The sequence below is a fragment of the Diadema setosum genome, chromosome 21 (genome assembly GCF_964275005.1).
Source record: "Diadema setosum chromosome 21, eeDiaSeto1, whole genome shotgun sequence".
In the NCBI taxonomy this organism is placed as follows: Eukaryota; Metazoa; Echinodermata; class Echinoidea; order Diadematoida; family Diadematidae; genus Diadema; species Diadema setosum.
Genome location: NC_092705.1, coordinates 11,361,814 through 11,387,364, shown reverse-complemented (window position 1 = coordinate 11,387,364; position 25,551 = coordinate 11,361,814). Strand labels below are relative to the sequence as shown.

The window sequence follows — 25,551 nt, the reverse complement described above, 5'->3', positions numbered from 1 at the left end:
GAAGAAATAGGTTCAACATATATCACGTATTAACATAATTACTTATAAATATGTATTAATGAATCCATTCACAAGTATACTTCTGCTTACAAAATTATATAATTCATACAAAGTAATCCATCTCTCCGTGTGGAAATATTGGAGAAAATTGCTTTAGGAATAAATAAGCAAGCATCATATTTTGTGGAATAAAATGTAGATTAACAACTTTTTTTTTTCCCCCAGATATTTAACTGTAATTGGAAGATACAACTGTACCTGAAACAAAATATAAGATAATGCAGAGAATTTAAAGGAGTATAGTTTGCTTCAAGATCAAAATCTACATCTTTGAACAATGACATTACAATGGATGAAAAAAAACATGAATTGCATACAGGACTACCTAGAATCAGCTCTAGGTAAATAAATTAAATGGAATTTATGATTAACAACAGGCAATGAATACTGTTTTAATCATGTTTATTATCATCATACACAATCCTATTATCAGTATGGTATCTATTTCTTCCTCATTTTCATATATTTGATCGCTAAACATTAGGGTAGAGATAAGAATTAATTTTACATGTAGTAAATACAATGTACCATGATACTATAGATTACATAAAGGAGAGTAGAGGAGGCAAGTATTAGAGAAAGATCATCTTTACTACCTATTTTCGGTATTTGTAATTCACTAATATGAACAGACATGTTTGAGGGTGAAATATTTACGTTTCTATGCAGGAAAACTTTTGTCCCTTTGTCTTTGAGTTTAAGGCCATTTTGGTTTCTTCGCCTGTGTACACAGCACAACCTGTTGAAAAATACAAACAAACAAATACATACATGAAATCCAAGTGAGAAATCCCATCCCAACTTGTAACATTGTCACAGTACTGCTGTCCTCACTCAAGCTACTAAATACAGATCCTTACAGAGGTACACAAACAAGACATCCAGGAAAAAAAAAAAAAGATATATAAATACATGAATAAATAAATGAATAAATTTAGATAGACAGATAGATAGATAGATAGATAAACAAATTAATAAATAAATAAATAAATAAATAAACAAACAAACAAACAAACAAATAAATAAATAAATAAACAAATAAATAAATAAATGAATAAATAAATAAATAAATAAAAACACACACAGTGTGTAAATGTATTTGTAACTCTTGCTCGAAGCTGGTAATCTCATGATTTGTTATTATTTGTATAGTTAAAAAGGATCTGTATCATGTGTTTGTCCTCAACACTCAGGGGTTTTTTCTTATTGATTATCATGAGAAAACACAGGATGTCATGAGACATCTGCCTGTAGGGTTTGGTCAAGATTTTGAAAATCTCTGGAAAAAGAAAAAAAAACACACATTTTGGCAATCAAACTGTTGGCACAGCATTATTTTTTTTTTCAAGGAAAGGAAAGACATGTGATTTGATTGGTGGTACATATCCAGCTCAGTGTTGGCACTCTTGAGCATAAATGTGACACAACATCACCGAAACACCCAAAAGATGCCACAAATGGATTTCTCGTAAAGTGTAAATTTGAAATAGCAGACCCTACGCTTAAAAAATGATTTATAACTCAATACAAATGGGTTTTCTCAACCTATGTAAATAATGGAAAGAAAGTAAACACTCTGGAAATGTGTTTCCTGAGAAAAGAGGCTTTGAAATTTAGGGTCAATTTAAGCGTTTATAAAATCTCACCATGCTGTGCCCTCTGCACTGAATGGGTTAAAAAAAAACAGGATGTAAAACTCCATAGCAACCACAGTGAAGGGATTATCACATTTGGCTGAAATTTTGCAAACTCTGTTTAATAGCACTTTCTATTCATGACTAGTACTAACTTTACAAGCAGTGGCATCATCCTTTCAAAAGTTATGCGAGTTAAACGTGCAGTGTGTGCAAAGGGTTGTTAAGGAAGGAGAGGGACTTCCAACACATTCTGTTGAAAAAAAAAAATTATTGTAGGAAAACTGCAAAAATACAATTTTTCCCCCAAAAAAACCCTACAAAAAAACAACAACTAAAGATTGACTACATTAATCAATTTCACCTATCTGGAGTCTTCATATTCATAATATCGGCCAATGCAACTTGGTTGGATTTGTGATGCACTGTCGCATACTGTCATTACTAAGTTTTCAAATTCATAAGGATTAGCTAGCATATCATAGGATTAAAAAGCGTGAGAATATTCATTATTCAACCACAATGAAAAGAAAAGAAAAAGGGAGCTCTGCCAGAATACTTTCTTTCTTGCATACAAACACTATCCTTGAGCTTCATGTCTATATGTTTTAGCTGACAACTTTCAACAGAGGTTTTGACAGTTATCAGGAAGCATTCACAAAAGCTACGAAAAAAAGAAATACTTATCATCAATATTTACTATAAGACATATAAGACATAAAAAAAGATTCCAGATTCCTATTCATTCCCTAGACACATACACATACTTACCATACACATATTCTGTATTTTTAAGGCGGCAACCACGTAGTAAAACATTTTCTGCAGTTAAAGGCCTGTTGAGCAAAGAAAGAAATGTTAAGTGATCTCAGAGAAAGATGAAACAAAGGCAAGTACAAAGGCAATGTCTGAGGCATTAATCAGAAATTTCACATTTCACAGCATACACTATGTAGGTCAAGCCTTGTGAATTTGACTAGTCGTCTTCTGAGGTATACGTCAAACTCCTATCCACATGAGCAGAAATTATGACCTAATTTTTAGTTCAAAACTTTTCGAGAAATTCTCCAAAGAGGCTTTGATTCAATATGCTTTCAGTCATTACAAAGCAATTTCTGTCCTATCACTGAAATTCACTTAGACATGTGACTGTAAATAGATTCATAAACCTTGACCCGGCACAATACCATTGTATAGATATTGTAGGTCTGATAACGACCTATTTTTAATCTAGGTCAAATTGGGTGTCACTGTATGTGTTGACATATACACTGAGGCCTCATTGTCTAAGCTGCTACAATACATTGTATGTTGATTCAGTAGATCCATGCCCTGTGAGAGGAGGTGAAGTGAAGAGGTCACTAGTACACTGACCACAGGGTAAAGAAGTCTGTACACTACCCTCTGCACTGATATTTCTCCAAACCCATTACCAATTCTCAGTCTTTTTAATACTTATGAAAATGGTGTTTGTTGTTTAATAGTCAATAAGTCCATGTATTTGTCTTCATTAAGTGATCTTTCCATGCATCGTCTAACAAACCTGGTGTGAATTAAGCCCCAAAAGTCCAACGTACAAGCTTATGTATGTGTACAATGTACCTCCTGTTTGGAAAAAGACTATGTCAGTTTTTTTCATTATTTTTTCTTTGATTATTTACAACCTCCATAGATGGGTGCAAATTCTGATTTACTGGCAAGTGTAGAATTCTCTCAAATGCTTACTTTGTAACAGGCACATTGGTATGTTGGTAGAAAGTTATCCTTCCCACAAACCGGTAGAGGTCTGTGATTGGCTGCTGGCATTCTATCTTGGCTGACAGAGCGTTCAGACTTTCCTCGTTCTGCAAGATGGCTGTGTCAGGCAGTGAGCGAAATATCTGCAGAAGAAAATGTACAGGGTAAAAATGCAGTTTCTACTCAATACACAAAGTGACTATTGAACATTAAAGGCATCTTGACCATTCATTGCACATGGGATAGATAAAAGTAATTGTGCGACTTTGCTGACATAGCTACAAATAATCAGCCATAAAAGACCTGTGCCCTGTTTCATAGAGCTGTTCGTAAAGTTAAGAACGGCTTATGAGCGACTGGTGATCAGTTCTGATGTGCTATACTTATCAGAATTTCCCTAATTCGGCACAAGAACTGATCACCAGTCGCTTGTAAGTGGTTCGTAACTTTACAAACAGCTTTATGAAACAGGGCCTTGGTAGCGTGGGGATATCATGAAGTGGGCAGGCTGGCCAAGCTCGGATATATATACACTGCATTCGAGAATCCCCATACAGTTCGACCTCGATTATCCGGCCATGTCGGGACCGGCGCTCATCCAGATAAGCGAATTGGCCGGATATGGGAGACACAATGTTAATGTATATAGCTGCCGTTCAAGCTGCCATCCCAGTGCACTGGCAGCTAGGCAGGTAGCGTACCCCGCAACGGTGGTGTAATCTATGCTAGCCTGCGCACAATTGTAGTCCCTTCTTCACAAAAATAAAGTATATCTTTATGTGAAAATCATACATGTTTTACCTCATTAGATATTGAGAAACCTATCATGCACATCTTATGAAATTAGTGAAATAGATCCATGAAAGTCACTGTTTTTTCTCAATTTCTGGATGAAAAAAAAAAGTCATTCACTGTGTGAACGCGTCTGGATAATAGAGATTTCCGGATAAAAGGAGGCCGGATAATCGAGGTCCAACTGTATTTGACTGTGTACAGCTTTATCACTGATCTTTATGGAAGCACACACAACCCAAGAATCCCAACTGGGAGTCAACCATTATCAATGATCGTACGCTTTGATTGCATGTATTCGTTGACTGGCCCTATTCATAGCGCCAATGTACCCCGAATGAATCAAACCACCCATGAATCCTCACGCTCTTGGGTCTTTCACTGTGCTCTGTGTTCTTTTGTTGGGGGCATGGTATGTCCTAGGTGATACCATTTAATGACTTGCACTTGTCACCTGGCAACGAACCAAAAGAGGTATAATATCTCTCAAAGTAGATATCTCTCAAAGTAGATGCAAAATCATCGATGTCAAGCTAAAGTAGACAGACACAATGGCTTTTTATAACCAGCTACTTGTAGATCCACGACTTACACAACGTGCAAAGTGAGCACACCAAGTGGTTGATTCATCCCCGTACCCTTGCACAAAAATGCGACAAGGCTATTAAAACCCAGCAACTCCTATACAAAGACTGGTTGTCATGACAACCAATCATGCAGAGCTTTCTACCTTCTTCCCAGGACTGATAATTTCCTATTCTGTCAAACCTTCAATTACCATTATGACCACCTGATTTGAATCAATTTTTGATATCAAAATCCATATGAAAGTGGGCTGGAAGTACACATTAACTCAACTAATTTGGCTCTTTCACAGCTCAGAATGAAGAAGTAATGCATTCTTAAATCTTCATGAAGGATTTTTACAATGGAAGGGTTGAAATATGCAATAATCAGCACTCTCAAGGATAGAATACCACTTGCATACTGGAGATTAACTTAGATACACTATCAAATAAGCATCAGACCACAGTGAAGTGATGGGAGGAGGGCTGACACCAAGGCCACGCCTTCCAAGCTAGAATGAGCTACAACACTGACCTTCAGGTTAGTTTCTCCGTCGAGATTGGCCGTGGTCACGTGGCAGTCGCCATCTTCCCGCACTGACGACAGTAGCATCATATCACAGGGTATCTCATCATTATTGTTTACCTTCACGATATCACCAACCTGATGACAGTTATCATTGAGGGCAAAGAAAAAACAAAATACACCCACTAGAAATATACACATATGTATATGTGAGGATATGTATGTACTGTAGCATTCATCATCAAAATAAGAGAAAGTCACTCCATTTTACTAATTTTCAGGGGGGGGGGTTGTCCTCAAGATGCTGTACAGTAAAACAGTGACAAGTTTAGTGCAAACAGGAGTATGGGAGTACTTGTAGGATGGAGAGGTCTGAAACTTATGGGGGAACATGTAAATTGAATTAACAGTGAATTTTTCCACGCATTTGAATTCGGTATGAAAAGTGGATTTAGGCAAAGCAAAAATATCTGAAATTAGATTACACTCTTAACTCTCGCATGTACAGTATATCTGATGCAAAGAAAGACTGCCTTCAGATAAAATGTCATTCATGAACAATTGAAGATTGCATGTAAGAAAGTTATAAGAAAATGATTACATAAATTATTAAAATTATTACAAAAATTATAACATAAATTCAAACCCAGCTCATTTGGAGTGTATAAGTTTTACAAATCGTCTTACATGATAATTAAGTTATAACTCTAACTCTAGTCCAAATCCTCACATAAAACTAAACCTAAGACCCTATCACAACTCTAACCCTAACCGTAAATCCTAAGAGAAAATAAGACTGGATAAATTGTCACAGGAGCAAATACCTGTATTGTGTCACCAATATTAAATATCAAATTCATATTCTCTATAGGAAACTCTTCTGGGATTGATCTCCATATTAACATATATAGAATGTAATATACACATATGTACTGTAACATATAAACCCATCCTAAACATGCATTTTAATACCATCATATTTTTCATGGTGTAACTGGAGTTGGCATGCCTTGAACTAATTTTTCATGACACATTAAGAATTACGTTCCATTTTCTTTAGAAAGCTCTTCTCGGATTAATGTCCATTGAATATTGAAGATATGACACATCCCAATTCATACTGACACAGGATGTAACATGCAAACCTTTAATGTGCCTCTACCATCATCTTTCTTTGTGGTGTAACGGCATAATGCACACGGGGAATTAAATATCAATAAACACATAAAAATTGACAACACATAAAAAAGGAGCTGGTAGGCAGACAAGTTCATCGCAGCTCACTTACCATGACATCCCGCGATTTCACTTTCTCTGGCACGCCATCACGTACGACGATTGTCGCCCGCTTGTTCACCTCGTTGTCTGCCTTGTGTCGTAACCAGTCTTCGTAGCCCTGCAAATGATACCAACAGAGATGATGGGTGATATTGGTAAAGTAGGTTTGATTGATTGCATCTAGGAAAGTTTCACTATTATTTTCCAGAAAAGCAGAACATATATTACCCGGGCCCCGTTTCACTAACACGGGAACTATATCTAGCCCAACAATGAACCCAAAGTTGGTAAAGTTTCAGATCTGGGTCCCGTTTCATAAAACTTGTCGTCAGTAACAACTGCCACACTTCTATGATAAATTTGCTCTCAGCTAATCAGATGAAAGGATTTCAGTACCTTGTAACAACTATCCTAATTTGTTATTCATAACAGGTTTTATGAAATAACGCCCAGATCTAGTTTGGAAGGATAAAAACATTCAAGATGTATTCTAGAATGTGACAAGGTGGGTGCAAGATATTGATCTCAAAATGCCTTACTGAAACAATTCCTTACTTCTGAGGACTGACCGATCCCTAAAATTGTCCCTAAGATTAGTTGAATTGAAGTCAGAATTATTTTAGAGCTCACTGAAACAGTCCCCTGCTACTCAAAGAGTGGCAGGTAATATCTATCACATTAACATGCACGTTTCTAATCAAAATTACCATGGAATCACACAAGATCATCATAAAAGGGGTACAAAAAGTAAGCAGTGGCCACTTCTACATTTTAAAACCCACTCAATTGATAGTTAATATACCTGGTAATGGATATCATGGTCATTATTTGACTTCGAAATGTAATGTACACAACATGTTACAGGTGCATGTATGGCTTTAAAGCACTTGTTGCATTCAACCTGTTTATTCTGCCGTTACTGCGGTTGTTGTTTTCATATCAACAAAACCTGGGATTGGCTCGATAATTGTCAATTAAAAGCTTTAGATCACATCCCTATCTGATTCAAAATCCTCCAGTGTCATCAACTATAAACTGTAACTAGCTCCTGTGGGGCCCTATCAAAAATACCGTAAACATTACTGGGTTCTTATCTCCCTTTTAATTATATAGCACTATCTACTTTAAAGGGATCGTATAGTTTTGGTTGAGACCTAATTTCAGGTTTCTAACATTTTTTGGTGAGATAATGAGAAACCTCTTATGAAATATGAAAGAGCATGTAATTATATGAGGAATTCAACGTTTATTTGATGAAAATTGATTTTGAAATGGCCGAGATATCCAAAACAAGGCAATTCTAATAAAGTGTGGGACCCACGCTTTATTACGATCGCTTTGTTTTAGCTCCATGGTTTTACTTTGTTTTTGGATGTTTCAGTCATTCCAAACCCGATTTTCATCAAATAAACTTTGAATTCCTCTTTTAAAATGGTATGCTCTGTACTATATCATACGTGTTTTCTTGGTATCTCTCAAAAAGTTAAAAGCCCAATTCTCATCTCCACCAATACTGTACCATCCCTTTAACTACTACTGGTTACACAAGCTGTGAGGATTAAAATTATACAGATGTTTGCTTTATTTTGGCATTGTAAGACTCCTGTAATATACATGTAAAGCCCACAAAACAGGGGTGGTATTCTGTACGGATCCTAGGACAGCTCTCGCTCCTAAATACACAATTGGTATTCTGTAACACCGTGCGTAGGAGGAGAAATAGGATAGTGACGTCAGCGATCCTTAATTCTCTCCCAGTTTAGGATAGGGGCGTAACTTGATATGTTAATTAGATGTAATTAGATGTTAATGAGATCTTAAGATAAGTGGTATTCTGTAAGCACAAGTAGGATCAAGTTTAGGAGCAAAAATAAGGATAGCCTCTAGGCAATCTTTCTCTGGCGCTTTATGCCGGGCTATTGCGTATATAGGCCTACTGACGACCTACTGTCTCTTATTTTGTGTGTTCATGAACAAGCATTACATGGATCGTCTAACAGAGTTATCTGTTCCTCTCATACTGAGGATTCTAAAACTGCAGTCTATAGTGTTCGAAACAATTGTATTCTTTATCTAGCTGGTATGTGTTTATTTGTTTATTGTTCGCCATTTTCAATTCAATTCACACGTCATTAAAATCGGCACAAAATAAATCAAAAGTACATTATGTATACAATAACAACAAAAGCTATTATTATAACTATTATTAATAATGTAATAATGATAATAATAATTATTATTATCATTGTAGATATTATCATTATTATCATTATTATTATTATTTTTATTGTCATTATTGTTATCATTATTATTATGCTCAACGTCGGCCCGAACGTCATGCGGACGCAGTGCAAGTAGCCTACCTTCGCCGCCCACATTACGTGACCCTCGAAGTGGTTGCTATGAAGATCTAGTAACCAAAGAAAAAGAAACGTACGCAGTGCGCTTTTAGGTCGCGTGAAAAATGAAGCAGAGCCGGTGGAACGTCTTTAAAAGCGTGGGGGCCTACTTCCGGGTTTCATGAGCTAACAAGAAAAAAAAAGAAAAAAAAAGAAAAAAAAAAGAAAAAAAAAGAAAAAAAAAAAGGTCCTCAGCTCCTCTCTCCCTTTCCATTTCTGGGTTTCTTCAGCTGACAAGCGAATAAAAAAAAAATGGTCTACAGTGGAAAAACATAACCTTACCGCGCTCACACTTCAAGATCTTTATCTATTTCTATAAGTGCCACTTACGTACTTCCGGGTTAAAAAAAATTGTGGGGGCCCAAAATGATGACACCTTATGTATTTCTTTGTATGGTGCACAAAAAGTGTGGGGGCCTGAGCCCCCACGGCCCCCACGGTTCCGCCGACCATGTAAAGTACTAGTAACGCAACAACAATACCCAAAGACTTTTGTTGCTAGCCACATAACGGGTTGCTACGCTATATTTCTATAAGTGTCGTATTTGTGTTATCATTGTTTGTTTGTTTTTCCTGGGAGAAGTGGAACATTGGTTTGGTTTAAGTGGGACAAACAGTAACAATAGGCAAGACATTATTATTACAAGCATATCGATCATAGAATATTGTGAGCACATGTGTGTGTGTGCGTGTGTGTAGTGTGCATCTATTATTATTTTTTATATTTATTTAAGAAAATCTTATATATTTTACAATAACTTTGAATTAAGGGCGAAGTTTGGCATGCAGTGATGATATCCCAGTTTACCCCAACATCCTCCAAAAGTTCAAAATTTGAGCGAGCTAATTTCTGCAAAAACTTTGAAAGCAAATTAATGGAACTCGTAAGGTTACATTTATTATGGTGGGCTAAGTGCGTGCTAAAGCTTTGATAATCAAAATTGTATTCTTAACTGTAACATTAGACTGACAATACATTTTTAACTCCTCGCACAGTAGAGCTGCGTGAAGCGCGTGTTTGAGCAATGTAGATCTTGGGCGCGCATTGCGTACAATTAGCCAGATGATTGGCTTATAGATACTGCGTCGGGTGTGTCCTGTCTTTCCTCATTAATATTCATTATTCATAAATGACTGTCCTAGGATAGGCTTAGGACAGGCTTACAGAATACCGATTTTGCCTGTCCTAAGGGTATCCTATTTTCTGTCCTACGCGCGCTCCTAGGATCGAGATAAGGATCGCGCTTACAGAATACCACCCCAGGACCATACACATCCCTTTCAACTAACTTTTCATTTGCTATCCACAAGGGTGATGTTGCCAAGTGGATCATGCATTTAAAATAAATTATTAAAGGACCTACATGTACCTGTATGTTTGCAAAGTATGCATGTTGTACTATTAAATGTGATTAACAGAAGACATTTTATACAGGGAAATATAATGCAAGCTAAACTCGATATAGGGGAAGGTGCATTCTAATTTTATTTGTCAATCATATTTAGCACTTTAGCGATGATTGAAAAATGATGTCACTGGTACAATGTTGGTCTGGAAGGTTTTTTGTGGGCATATCCAAGTTATTGAATAGAACTGAATTGAATTGAACTGAATTGAATTGAATTGAATTCATTTCTACATCATGGGGTGGAACACCCTGATCAGCAGAGCTGGTTTCCAGTAATCTGAAGAAAAATAGTAGAATTGTGGGCTGAGAACCAGGAGGGCTTTATCGCAACTTTTTTGGGTATGGAGTTATTGGTATCATACTGCAGACCTCCATCTCCTCTACATTACGGTGACAATTTTAAATTATGTTCATTTTCAGTAAAATATTAAAAATTCAAACCACAAGGGCGCTATTTCATCCTATATTTGGAATATTGCTTAGGCCTATATATCTATTCACTTTTGACTAAATGAACTTTTTATGTCATGATAATCAGTTGTTAGGGTGTTTATTTATGCTCAAATCTTAGAACACAATAGCGCTCTTCTGGTTCTCAGGTGACAAAATATCATTATACACCAGATCTATGACATCATGTTTTTGCCACATTAGTGATGATCGGGGTATTATGAATCAATACAAGTCGACATGCATAATTTTGATCTGAAGCATAGTCCCTTTCAAGAAAAACATGGAACTTTCCTTTGGGCTGTAGGGGGGGGGGGGGGAGAATGCAGCCATCCTTGGAACTGCCAATTACAATGTCGCAATTTCACCTCGTAAAGCTATCGCCCCACAACACACTACCTGGAGGTGTCGCCTTCTAGTCAATGTAGACTTACCTTGCACTTGAACTACTGAATGCCAACCTCCCATTTACTACAAACAATACACTGTGATTCTACCATTAAAGGACATGCTCTTATGGCCATTGTCATCAGTTAAAAGGATTCAGCATCAACTGAACTGACATACATTGTTTGCAACTCAGCATGTGGTAATCACTGAGGTCATGATCTTCAAATCTTGATTAATTTTCAGGGTTCATTTCTAAAGTATATACTTTTATGCAATAAATTGCCTGCAATTGGCACTTTTATTTACAGTTGGTGCCCATTAAAAACATTCTTTTTACATAGTAATCGATCTTTACATCGCACAAAACTCTCTAAGGATGTATCGATGCAAGTGAGTGCTTACTTCGCTGCAGAAACTATTATCAATCAAAGTGCATAAAATATCCACCCAAAATTTAAGTTCACAATGGATTGTAAATTTTCAAGAAATAATTCACAAGCAAAGAGTTTCAGACAATTTGGATGGTTCAAAGATTGTCTACTACCGACGAGATTGCCACGACTGAGATGACCTCGAGATCTAGCAAGGTCACCACGATTACTCCACGATTCAGACCACAATTTCAATCAGGGCGCAAGGTGTGATAGACATTTATAGATAAAAATTCTATGATCAGCTACTAATTGCCAGTCGTGACATGCACAGTGGATCACACAACAGTGGAAATTTCCCTGCATAATATGAACCACATCCTGTATTGGTAGGTGCCTTTCCCTCATAAACCACTACAATTGGTATAATAGTATACAACTTGTACATGTACAAGGTACAAAGTGTCTTGTGTAAATTCTATATATCCTGAATACTACAAACAAGTACACCCACACGCCTACTGAAATTTTAAGCAGCTTTCAGGCAAGATAACCTTCAAGGGTCCGCCCAGTTGGACAGCGCATTCCTCCTCCCCCCATAGTTCATGACAACGCATGATGTCATACAGCCACTGCTACACCATACATTGTATATGTATCTTTAAATAATAAATAAATCTGAGCAGACAATACAGTCTGCTAAATATCAATATTTGGAGGACGAAGCGTCTTTGAATCGGCATAATTGGCAGAATGAAAAATTTACATAAAAATACATTTTGTGGCACCCCAACAAAAAACCTTTTGAATGAATTGCATACATGTGTCCTGTTGGAAACCATGCCTCGAGGCTATTGTATATCCTGTAAATAAGATCTATACGTTGTTTGGATATTGTCTTAGACCCCGTTTACAGTGCGGGGCCGGGCTCGGCCGCGGCTGGGCCGTGGCCGAGTCCGGCCTCAATTGCGCGGCCGAGCCTCGCAATTTTGTCCGTTTACACTGCTGGGCTCGGCCGCGCTTTTGATTCAAACCTTTCAATATTTTGTCGTAGTGGCGCTCTGCTTGTAAACAAAGGCAATTTGATATTGTCTGGTTTTCAGACCCTTTGCCAAATGAATTCCGTGGCGACGAAGTCGCCGTTCGGGCAAAGGCCTTTGCCGAAGGCTTTTGGCCTCGCATTTGGCCTTTTGCGCGTTTACACTGAAGCGGGGCTGGGCTCGGCCGCGGCCGAGCCTCGCACTGTAAACGGGGTCTTAAACTCTATTTCATCATGACTTAACTCGTGGCTTCACACAGCAGACTTTGTACCATGGTGTCACTGCACCAAGGAGTAATTCTCCTCAAAATAAGACCACACCCTCAGAAATTCTACTACGCTGCTCACTGGCTAGTGTATAACATGAATGAGTCAGTGAACAGCAAGATATCCTCGTTTCATCTATTAGCACTGTTTGCGCAAGCAATTACGCCAGGTTATCCATCAACACTGTACGCACCAAGGCTGTCACAACTCAGTAATATGTACGTTGATTGTACGATCAGGATCCCTGAACGTCGTCATAATCACGCCAGCATATTATCTTTCATCGCAAACTAGAGCAATTTGAGGTACATGTATGCAGTCAACTGGGATGCCTGGGCTTCTTGTGAAATTGTTGTATTCCACCTGAAGTACATAGCCCATCATTTACATTTTGATAAAGTTCATTGATCTTGACCAGTGACCTTGAGGGTTGAACTTCAACCCTCTCTGCAAAAGAACTATTTCTCAATTTATTTTTATCCACTACACCATGCACATTTCATCACTGGACTTTTCTAGTTTAAGTTAGAGCCAGACAATGGCACTATTGGCTATTACTAAATGTATGGTGATCTTTTACCTTTCATCCCTGTCATTTTATGCAACCTTATGTCAATTCATTCCTATCCTTCTTGCAACATACTTTACTATCCATTGGACCTCAAAAAATACTAATGTGCAATAAAAGATATATATCTATATAATTATATATATATATATAAGTATAAAAGCGTCCATAGGGGGAATATACAAGGTATTTTAAAGGCATTAGTGCTATAAAATAGATCTAAAATATGAGTTAGGGATAGAAAAAAACCACTGTAAAAATTTGAATCCGTATAATTAATGTTCAGTGTTGTTGAAAACACAAAAAGTGAACAATAGTTATAATTAAAATGTTTCCAGACTAAACCGTCTACAGTTAGGGTTTATTGAGAAAAACACTGATATCTCCTTATATTTTAGGCTTTCTTGCAAAAATTTTATATGGTAGGATGTTTTGTGATACAACAGACCTACACATATGCATCAAATGTGATATCTTAAACATTTTTTAAATCACTGCTCCCAAAGGTCAACTGGACCTTTAAGGGTAATTTGTTCCAAAGGGAAAATTTTTGATTCCCCTTAAAGATAATAAAAAGTTTTGGTACCTCAAAAGCTTCCCTGAATTTCCTTGTCTTGGTTTGTGTTTCAGGTTAAAGTACGTTGTCTGTGAGAATTACTCGCCCCAAAGTGCTCTCATGTCTTAGTAATCATGCAATAATGGTTTCGTACCAGAGCCGACGCTGTACAGCGTCGATAAATATTGTACGAAACCACTGACTGCGACCAGCAGCGTGCAGCCCATTGTACGCATAGCTAACTGCGACCAGCAGCCCCATACGCATAGCGTAATGGGGCTTCGCATTGTAGCATTCAGGATCATGACAGAATTAGTATCGCGGGTAAATGTCAACTTAAAATCCAAAAATTTCTTCGATTTGAAGACTTACCAATTAAGTTGAAGTATTGAAAACAGGCTTCGAACAACGTTTGGTTCTGCCAATAGTCCCTTTCTGTTCGAATTGATGACTGAATGTGACTCGGTCGAGAGGACCTTGGGAGAGCTACATGTACATACACTGGATACCATGGCCAGCGCATGCGCACACAAACATCTTATCCGTTCATGGATTTGAAATTTGTGTGCATGTGATGTGTTCGCATGCACTGGCTGTTGTATTCAGTGTACTGTATGTAGCTCTCCTAAGGTCCTGTCGACCGAGTCACATTCAGTCATCAATTCGAACAGAAAGGGACTATAGGCAGAACCAAACGTTGCCAAAAGCCTGTTTTCAGTACTTCAACTTAATTGGTAAGTCTTCAAATTGAAGAATTTATGGGATTTTAAGTCGACATTTACCCTGCGATACTAAATCTGTCATGATCCTGAATGCTACACTGCGAAGCCCGATTACGCTATGCGTATGGGACTGCTGTTCGCTATGCGTATGGGGCTGCTGATCGCAGTTAATTGCATGATTACTAAGACATGAGAGCATTTTGGGGCGAGTAAGTCTCACAGTGTTAGTTATATGAAAGGTACTTTAACCTGAAACACAAACTAAGACAAGGAAATTCAAGGACACTTTTGAGGTACCAAAACTTTTTATTATCTTTAAGGTTTTGACAATGTTTTTCAAAGTCTTATCATTGATCTGGGGCCTCAGGACTACTCCACAGTAGGGCACAGATGCCATAGTGTGTATAGATTGAGGACTGTACCATCAATACAATTTAGGGGAGATTGGCAGGGATGCAAAAAAAAAAAAAATGGGGGTATACAAATTGGATGTGCACAGAAAATGGGTCAGTGGGGAGAATTTAGGTATATCTGCTTTTTCTAAAAAAAAAAGAAAAAAAAAGAAGTATTTCCTCATTAACAGAATTTAACAGAAATTTGTGGTATAAGATGCATTTTGTGCTCTTGTCAATTCAAGATAAACAAGGAAGGAATAAAGCAATTGTAGACTGTGCAGTGTAATTTTTCCCTTACCTGTTTGATCATGGACACACCAACAACAAATATGAGAGGCAGTATACTCGTCCATGGGCTGACAGGCGAATCAATGACAAGCTGAGATAAAAAGATAGAAAAATAGAATATTAAGATTCACAGACAAATTCAAATGAATATATGTATGGATTGAGTGAATACAGTAATATTTGTAGAACACACCGGTGACAGTTTTAGGAAAATCAGACAATCCATTAAAAAATTATGAATTTTATTAAAGTTTCAGTGCCACCATTGCTGGATGAGAAGACTACTACAGTTTGTGATGTCTGCATAGAATGATAAAAGAAAATATACATAAAGTTCAACACATTTTAATTTTTCTAGCTTGATAAAAGAATAATTGACTTGCCTTTTTCGGAAGGCAAGGGGAATAGTATTACCCTTAACCCTAATCCCACCCGGTTTTTTTGAGGGACTTGAAACCACCCGGGGGGCCTCTTTGGCCCCCCCCCCCTTCAGATCTCGGCCGTGGATCGCGCGATCCTTGCGAAAATTTGCACTAAGGTAGAGGCCAATGTAATATACAGGACTGTATAGATAGATTTTTCAAATTTTAATTTGTGTATTTTATAATAATTAATCTATGCTAATTTATGCAAAAATAATTTTTTGCCTATAAATCAAAAAATAAAGCTCCAAGACTTCTACTTTTTGGTGAACATACTCTTTTCAATATCCTCAACAATAATATTGAAACAGAAATTCGGCTTCGTAATTATTTCTTATGTATTTTATTGTTTACTGAATTTCTTATGTACTTCTTTGTTTAGTTTTTTTCTATTCCTTTCCCGGCTTAAGTTCACGCATAATGGTTTTAGATGAAACTGGGCTCTTTGGCTGTAATGATTTTGCTGCTGGACAGTGTGAAGTAGTTTTGTTTGTGAGTGACTCAGATTTTTTTTTTCATTGCTTTTTCTTAAAAAAACAAAACAAGCACAGGTATTGAATAATAGATATAATTGTATGCAGAAATGATTACAAAATATTTTTTTAATGTATTAATTTAAATTGTTATGAGAGTTTTGCCTGTGGTATCATTTGTTTGTCAAATATCATGGCTCTAATGCATTTCCATTTTTTATTTTTGTGTGATTTGTAATGAATAGCGCTCCCATAGGGAAAGTCCGAGGAAGAGATCATTTGGAGATTGAGTTGTTTTATCTTATGTATAGCAAAATATGACAGTGATATGTGAAATAATATGAAATTGCAGAGGGAAATTATGATTTTAATGTATTTGATATGTATTTTTTTGTTTGTTGGGGTTGGTGGCGCCGTCTGTTCATGACCTTGAGAGGGTTAAAGTGTAGGGTTATTTAGATTTTGAGTTTTTTATGTATAATATAAAGAGATGGTTACATAAACAACAATGTTTGAATAGTGAGGTTTGGGGGGGCTGAAATAGTTGGATGTTTTTAAAGTCAATGCGGTTAAGGGAAGACATTTGTAAGTGTGATATGACATAATATGGTGTATTTTTTGTTTTACTTTACCTTTTTTTTATGATAGGATATGATTCTGTATGCGTTTGTCTGGTCATCTGTTATATTTTGTGCCATCTCAATCGGTTTTTTTCCCCCTTTCATTAACCATGGGAAACATATTCTTACTTTTGAATGGTATTGAAATTTGTATATGTCAACCAGCAATAAGTTTTAGGTTTCTCCCTTAATTTTATATCAAAATTCCATCTCCTTTTTTCCACTAATTGTATTTCCCTTTTTTATTCTTTTTTTTAATAATTGACGGATTTGGTATGATAACTAATATGTATTTCCGTTTGATGTTGTGTCGATATCACATTTTTAATTTTCAGTTCTCATGCTTCTGTGCATTGAAATTATTTACCCACTTTAACATTTTACTTCATTGCCCGCTCGTCTCGATCTTGCCATATTTGTTATTCTCTATACACGTACATACAGTATCTCCTTACCTGTTGTGCAATACTCTCACCTATCCCATTTTTTGATGCTCAGGTCTGATGTGTATTATGTCTTTTTTTTTCATTTTCACGCATGCTTATCCTATCAATGTCACTGTAATTTCTTTTTTATGATTCTAATGTAAAGCAACCGTATCAGCCTTCGAGCTGCTGGATTGTTATTTCATTTTTTTTTTTATAATTGCACAATAAACCATGTTGAATTGAATTTATTTTTTGTTTTTGTTGGTTTTTTCGTAAAATTTGTCGCAGAAACTTTTTAAAGCATAATCAGGCTAAAATAAATCATTATCAGCCATTGAAAGTAAAAATATTTATTTTCATATGAATTAATTCAAATTGCAAAAACACAATTTACATTGGATTTGTACACAAAATCATGTTTTTGAGCAATTTTTGGGTCAATGAATTTTTTTCAAAGGGGCGTGGCTTCAAAACGGTATGCCCGGGAGCAACAATTTTGGTCTCAAAAGTTTCGTGATACTTGAAAGAAAAGAGTCATAAAATGTCGCGGCGAGAGCATCACGCGTTGCGGAATAATCATGCGAAACTGTAAGTGGGGTCATACAAACTACAACTGTACACTGACTGAAGAGAGATCTGTTTCAGACATCCATGCATATTGCATGGGAAACTCCTCATAATTGCCTGCATCCCTTCGCTACCAATAAACTTCAGGTAAAATGTCCCACAAACAGACAAGTCTTTGCCTTTCATAAAGATTTCACTGTCCATACCAAAGGTGAATCCTGCCATCAGCATACAACTTTAACATGAATTCCATGTTTTCTTCTCTCAGCAACGAACCAAACAGAATACCCTGTATTTCTTTCACTATAATGTCAATGGATAGAACCGACATGATCAGTGCATTGCCTTGAATACACAGCAGACGACATCCAAGATATCTTCAATATTGCAGTGTTTTGCCAACCGCTTCTCATATGCAACAAAAAACTACCAGAGGTACAGCTGTACCTGCATACTGAGCAGATACTATCACTATAGAGATGCCCATCCCCCACATTATTCTGTCTTTGTTTTGTTTTTGTGTTTGTGTTTTCACCATAATATTTTGCAGGAAGCAAAATGGTCACAGCTCACCGCATTTATACTAAAGATAGATCGTACACACAATGCCACTTGCAATTAGCTAATGACTTTTGAAGAAAAAAAAAAGTCCCTGAAAATACCAGACAGGGAGAGCGAAAAGATTGGTGCACTACATTTCAACATGATCCTCAGAGTACTAAATCAGACTATCTTGTAGGAGTGTTTGGAATTTCACTGTCACAGTGTTTATACGGACATATTCAGATGTAGCTTATGCATGGTCCATTGAAAAACATAGTCTATAGATAGTAAACACACAAATTTTTGCGGTGCATAAATTTTCGCGCATTTCGCTGTTCTTTTGGCTAGCGCGAATTCTGAAACCCACAAAAATATCCTCACAATTTTCACTGCAAATTCTGAAAGGATCGATAATCATGCGGTGCGAATTCATGAACCCGCAAATGTTTTTGAGCCACTCAATGTGAACAATTAATCGAGCAAAAGTATGGACATTTACAGTGAATCAAACAGTTACATGACTGGGGTCGAAATGATTACTGAATCAAAAATCAAAAGTCACATTTTGCTGCATGTACTGTTAGTAACAAAATGTCATATCACAGGTTCGTGCCAGGAATGAGGAGAACAGAGGAATACAGTACATCACCAACATAAAACAAATGAACAAAGGATCTATTCAAGATCCTATGACAGTAGGCACATTAAAATTCCCATGGTACTTTATAACTGCCTGTCTATCTTCATTGTGCTGGTACAATACAATATTTAATCAAATAATTATTATGTCTGTGCTTGAAATAGTCTTTAACTCATATATACAATTGATAAAAGTAGAAATGTGTTTACAATCGATTGTTTGAAACTGCAATCTAAGAGAACATTTAACTTGTACGTACATGTATACCAGCACAGTTCACAAATAATGAATGGATGCTCACGATACAAATGATGTATTTTAGCCAGCTTAAAAAAAAACATTTGTTTTCCCTGGCAAGCAATACATTTTTGAAACATAAAATTAACAAATAATAGTACAATTTGTTGTTTAATTTATTGTTGTGTTATGTATCCCTCTGCACCTCAGAATAGAAATGTAAGAGTGATGGTGCATATTGAGTGCTGTGTATAATCATTTTTATCTTTATATCATGAAAGCATAATGCTCTTGTTGTATGAGAAGAAAGTACATTGTATATTACAAAAGTGGAAATTTTTGTGGTGTAGAAATTTTCTCGCATTTCACGCGACCAGAAACCAGCACGAAAATAACAATCTTGAAATATGCACTCAGGTGCCCAAGATCATTTTTCGAGCATTGCTCTTCATTTGCAGTCGAATACAGGGGACTTCCATTTAAGCCCTCGTCATCCGCACTTTTTGTCTAATTATATAAAAATGTTGTCATAACCAAACAGTACAGTAATGTAAAACAAGAAATATTTGTGTACATGAAATTTTCGAGAATTTCTCATGGAGCCAAAATTTGCGTAATTAAGTGCAAGTGAAAGTTCTTGTCTACATAATACGCAGAGTGCCAGCTAGGCACTTTGGCAACAAATGTCATACTGCAAAAAAGGTCGTCAGCTCCAATTTGTGAAAGTTTCATGCTGTAGATATTTCTGCTTTTACAATCTGTAGAAATAAATATATGATGATTTCAGGACCTAAATATTCATTTTGTTGTATCAAGACTTTTGTCATAACAATGTACTACGTTATAACAGGAGTGCACTGTAATTTTGTATCTTAGCCGTGATGCAAAACCTTTAAAGGTAGGGGGTACCTTTTACAGACCTTCCAAAATGCAGCAAAACATTCAATATGAACCTCAGGGGACTTGTTTAGGCTACTGCTGAGAAATTTGGAAGTCAATAGTTATCTACAATTTGAATAATGCACAAAACTCAACTACTCAGTAGTTCTGTGTGTCAGCCACACTTAAGCCTTTTTGTTGCAGTCTTCTGTATTTTTTTATCTATAAACACAAATCTAAAAGTATAAGAGCTGATGTAATTAGAGTGTGTGGCAAGAATGTATATAGAAATGTTTGTAAGTTTTGATGAACTTTCTTCACAAAATATACATGATGGACACACATGCAGTGCATGGGTCTGCAAAGGTAGCCTAGTAATGTACTGGAATTTACGGTGAGCCCCGAAAAAAATTCAATTCAAAATCTAACGGTCAATAAAAATGTACTAAATGTTACCTTCCACTTTCAACACTTTATGGGAGTTTCTAAAATGATACTCTCTTCAACATACCACTGTATTTATACAATCTTCATTTAAGGCATGCAAATGGGATTCCCTACCTTTAAAGGAAACAAAAACTCAAAGAGAAATTCCACAATAATTCACTTTCCTAGCATAATGAAAATGCACTTGACTGACCGCTTTCAGAAAGCATAATTGCTAACCTTAACATATGTCAGTATAAAGTTGATGGAATGTGTAATTTTCATGAAAAATAAGTTTTTGTGGAATTCCCTTTATATTTTCATTATATTGTTGTCCACACATGACATCATAACCTCTAGTAGTCTCCTCATCTAGCAGTTCCAATACCAAAACTTTAAAAATTCATAACTTTTGCATTGATTGTCTGATCTTCCTAAAACTTTCACTGATATGCTCTACTAATGTTGCTGCTTTCACTCCATCCACATTTCTCTTTGGGTTTTGGTTTCCTTTAACTCCTGTGTTTGTGAATGTGGCTTTATAGTTAACCCGGAGATTGGCAAGATGCCAATTCACATGGTTGAATTTACTCACAATGGATCTCTTAAAATGTCACTGACATTATCAAAGCACAACTTGATGATGTCATGTTTTGGCATTTCTATGACTTCAATTACTACATGGCGAATTTTGTCAAATATGCAAAACTAATTTTCAGATGCAACACAAGAGACATTATGCACCATGATCATGTCTTTGCCTACATCCCCTATAAAATTCATATAAAGGTTCCCAAAACAATATATAAAATAGACAAATAAATAAATAAGTATGTATAAAAAGAAATAAATACATGGTGCACAAATATAACAATAAGTAAATTCATCCCTACATACATACATACATGATATACAGTAACTCAACCCGTCCCATACTAAATTCTGAAATCCCCATAGACTTTGTACACAGGCCACCAGGTTCCCATATGAAACAGGTAACCTTATTGGTTCATCATTTTTTCCAAGTACACATTATGCTACAACAATTGCTTACTGGAAATTTTTACTTGAAATTTGAGGTTGTCTCTAGGGCTTTTTACACTTGTAAATTTTTGCTTAGCCCCGGACCAACGGTGGGGCTAAGGGGGGGCCTTAGCCCCACCGTTGGTACGGGACTATCCTTAGCCCACTTTCTGTTTACACTCGTTTTTGCCAAAGTGGGCTAGCCCCACCGATAGTACGGTACTATCTGGCCCTGCAAAATAGCAGGGGTTAGCACCGCAATTGCGGTGCCAAGCAAGTGAGTGTAAACAGAACGAAAAAATAATCCTGGGCTAAGCGACGGAGACGAAGTCCGACCCTCACTGACCAATCAGAAACGAGGTAATCAAGTGCTGCCGGTGCGTGCGTGTACGTGTACAGTACACAGCGTAATTATGAATATTCATGTGGTTTGGAAAGTGCGGGGCTAAGAAATACGAGTGTAAAGAGGTCAGTTTTCTCCTTAGCCCCGGACAAGAGATAGTACGGGACTAATTGGCGAGTGTAAAAAGCTGAAAAAATTGGTACGGGACTAACGATAGTCCTGGGTCAGAGAAAGTCCGGGGTTAAGAAACACAAGTGTAAAAAGCCCTTCTGAGTCCTGCAGAATTTAAAAGTGCCAATGAAAAGATGAATTCCTCATCTTCTTGACTTCTTGGGGTCCAAGAAGGGGAGATCTCATATAAGTATCTCACCTTCTGGACTTTTCTGACCCAAGAAGACGAGATCTCGGTATTTGCCTCCTCGCCTTCTCACAACCGAAAAGGTCAATAAAGGCAAGGAATAATCTGGTTTTCTTGGTGGCACTTACAAGCTTCCTTAGATTCCCATAAAAATGTGACTAGTTTAAAACAGTTGTTTCCTGTCTTCATCCTGTCTTTGGTTTCTATGGGCAAGCTATTGTGACATTTATCATGTAAATTGTCGGTGGCACCGTGCTCTTCTTTACTGGCTGCTTTACTCAATCTGCCAATGACTTATCTCATACTGTAAGCCTTTCAACATGGCTGGGCAAGATAGTTGGTCTCCACTGATAATAATGAACTAATGAATTTTTAAAGGGATGGTATAGTTTGGTTGAGATGGTGGATTCAGATTTTAACTTTTTGCAAGATAATTGGCAACCACATACATAGTTGAGAAATAGCATACAATTCTACGATATATTCTGATGTTCTCACTCACAAAATTCTGTGGTATTTCTGGCCCAGAAGTACACGTACACCTCTCCAAAGTACATGTAAGCACTGCATTTTTGATATGCATATCTTCGACAGGGAGAAGACAGAGAGTTGGTCAGTTCACATGAGAATATACCACATTGCAGTTGGTATTTCACGACATGCTTTACACTAAAAGCTTGCATTGTGTATTTCGTTTGAAGTTTGAGTTATCATGATCCTAAATATTATGGTACTTTGCGAGGTACTTCGCATAACACTTAGCGAGGTATTTGCATTCACATGTAATACAAAAAACTGCATGAAATAAAGCGGTATTTCCCCATAGGTGTGAATGGGCCTACAGTCTACTCACTGGCAATATCTGTCACATCATATGGCTCTCTCTCTCTCTCTCTTCTCCTGTAATTAGTTCTCTACAGGAACTGGTAAAAAGGCCAGAAAAATAAACACAGTCATTATCAAAGGAAATCGTGTCTGTAACTGGTCTGCTTCAATCTTATTGCCAGAAGCAGAATACATTTCATCGACTGACTGAGTGATCATCCCGCAGACCATCTGACCTCAAGTTCATACAGTAGGTGCATTCACACTGGAATTATCGTGGCATAAAACACATTTGTACCACAGTGATTTGATAGCATCGTTCTTATTGGCAAAATACTGTAGAAGAGGAAATTTTTGCGGTGTGGAAATTTCGCGTTGCCAGAAACTTGTGCGAAAATAAAAGCATGTGAATATTTCTGCTTGCACTATGTACCACTATGTAATGTCTTGATTCCGCAGAATTAAAACAAGTGAAATTCATATTACTCGGCTTAGCAAAAAAAATTGCTCACCCAAAAATATCCATTTTTGCACTACCACCATATCAGATAACACAATAATTCACTTGGTACCGTTATCATTCAAGAAATACCAATTTCTGTACAAGCACTGCGCATGCGCATATCTCCAATGAGAAAAGTCATAAAGTGTATCAGATCATGTAAGAAACATACCACTGTATGGTTGGTGTATTTTGTGGAAAGATTCACACTCAGATCTTACATGCCTATCATGTGAAAAGTTGGAATTGCTACCCTAAATACCATAGGTTTTCACAATGTATTTCACAGTGTACATAAATATATAACTATACACAGCCCAGTTGCTGTACGTAGATACGTTGTATTCGCACAGCGTAGTAACAGCGTCTGGTCAGGCTAATAAATATAATGCATTCACACTGTAAATGAAATGTGGTCATATTTCACCATCAATGTGAATGCATTTCATAATCAACCAGGATGTAGTCTCGGGCAGTACTCAGTACTCAAGAAAACCATGACAGCTTCAGCTGTGAAGGGACTGTACAATACTGGTTGAGGTGAGGATTCAGCTTGTAATGTTTTGTGAGATATTTAGAAGCCACTCTATGAAATGTTAAAGAGCATACAATTCTATGGGGAAAGTTTATTTGGTGAAAATCGGTTTTGAAATGACCGAGATATCTAAAAACAAGGAAAAACAAAGAGATCCTAATAAAAGTTGTGGCCTGTTGATTCTATTAGGATCATATTTTTGGATATCTCAGCCATTTCAAAACCAATTTTTCATCAAATTAACCAGGGTGCTACATAAGCACTTGCCCGATTGCCCGGGGCAAGTGAAAATCAAATTCGGGCAAGTGTTTTTGAATAATGAGAACAAATACTTGCCCAAACAGGGCAAGCAAAACGTTTTGAAGCCACATTTTTTCACTTATTCTCCCAACAAACCCACAAAGTCAGCCATACAAAAGCCCAAAGACAATGGCTGCGTAGTGATGCAACACACTTTATATTTCATTATATTTCATCAGTGGGTGCTATTAATTGAAATTATTGTGCTTTATTAAGCCCTTGAATAACACATGATTTTGTGTATTATTTCCTTATATTTTCGACTTTCTTTTCAGGCAAGTAAAATTAATGTTCGGGCAAGAGTTTTGCAGCAAAATCGAAAATCTGCTTGCCCGACTGGGCAAGTGGTAAAATAAAGTTATGTAGCACCCTGTTAACATTGAATTCCTCTTGAAATTACATGCTCTTTCATATTTCATAAGAGGTTTCTCATTATCTTATCAAAAAAAATGTTAGAAACCTGAAGTTACGCCTCAACCAAAATTATCCTGTAAGTTTATACAGGATGGCCTTTGACATACTTCACATCTCCAGTAGTCAGCCACTTCCATTTTGATGGCAAACCGGAAACTATCTGTGTGTGAGACAAGACCGCTTTCCTGTTTTTGTTTACTCAATTGCACCTTGCTGGACATTTAAAGATTGCTGACACAAGATATCAGTGTTGCTAAATTAATAATGAGGCAATAAATCTTTACCCTAAAGCAGAAAAAAGCTCAATGTACAGCAGCAGGAAGTAAAGGGCAGTAGTTGAAAATCTAGAAGCACTTGGGGAGTGCTGAACTCCTACATGCCGTAACATCATTAACCCTCTGCATGCCACAATAATTACCTCTCCATAGGAATGTGAGTGAAATTTGTGCAAATTTGACTCAGGAGCACAAAATGGGTTAATGCCATAGAACTGTCATACATGTATCTTTTCAAGGTTCCCTGACTTCCCATTCTCTGTTGATTTTCCTAATATGAATACAAGATGTAGG

At 36.8% G+C, this 25,551-nt stretch overlaps 1 protein-coding gene across 1 annotated transcript in view; it reads right to left on the bottom strand.

Moving 5' to 3' along the window:
• The window catches only part of LOC140244964 (phospholipid-transporting ATPase IF-like), a 100,547-nt gene that overhangs the window by 46,990 nt on the left and 28,006 nt on the right, over window positions 1-25,551 (bottom strand). The window contains exons 4-9 of the mRNA XM_072324572.1: window positions 15,458-15,538; window positions 6,604-6,711; window positions 5,325-5,453; window positions 3,420-3,574; window positions 2,466-2,530; window positions 718-799 (exon numbers count right to left, since the gene is read on the bottom strand). Of these exons, the coding sequence (XP_072180673.1) occupies window positions 718-799; window positions 2,466-2,530; window positions 3,420-3,574; window positions 5,325-5,453; window positions 6,604-6,711; window positions 15,458-15,538 (620 nt within the window). The remainder of the gene's footprint in view (window positions 1-717; window positions 800-2,465; window positions 2,531-3,419; window positions 3,575-5,324; window positions 5,454-6,603; window positions 6,712-15,457; window positions 15,539-25,551) is intronic.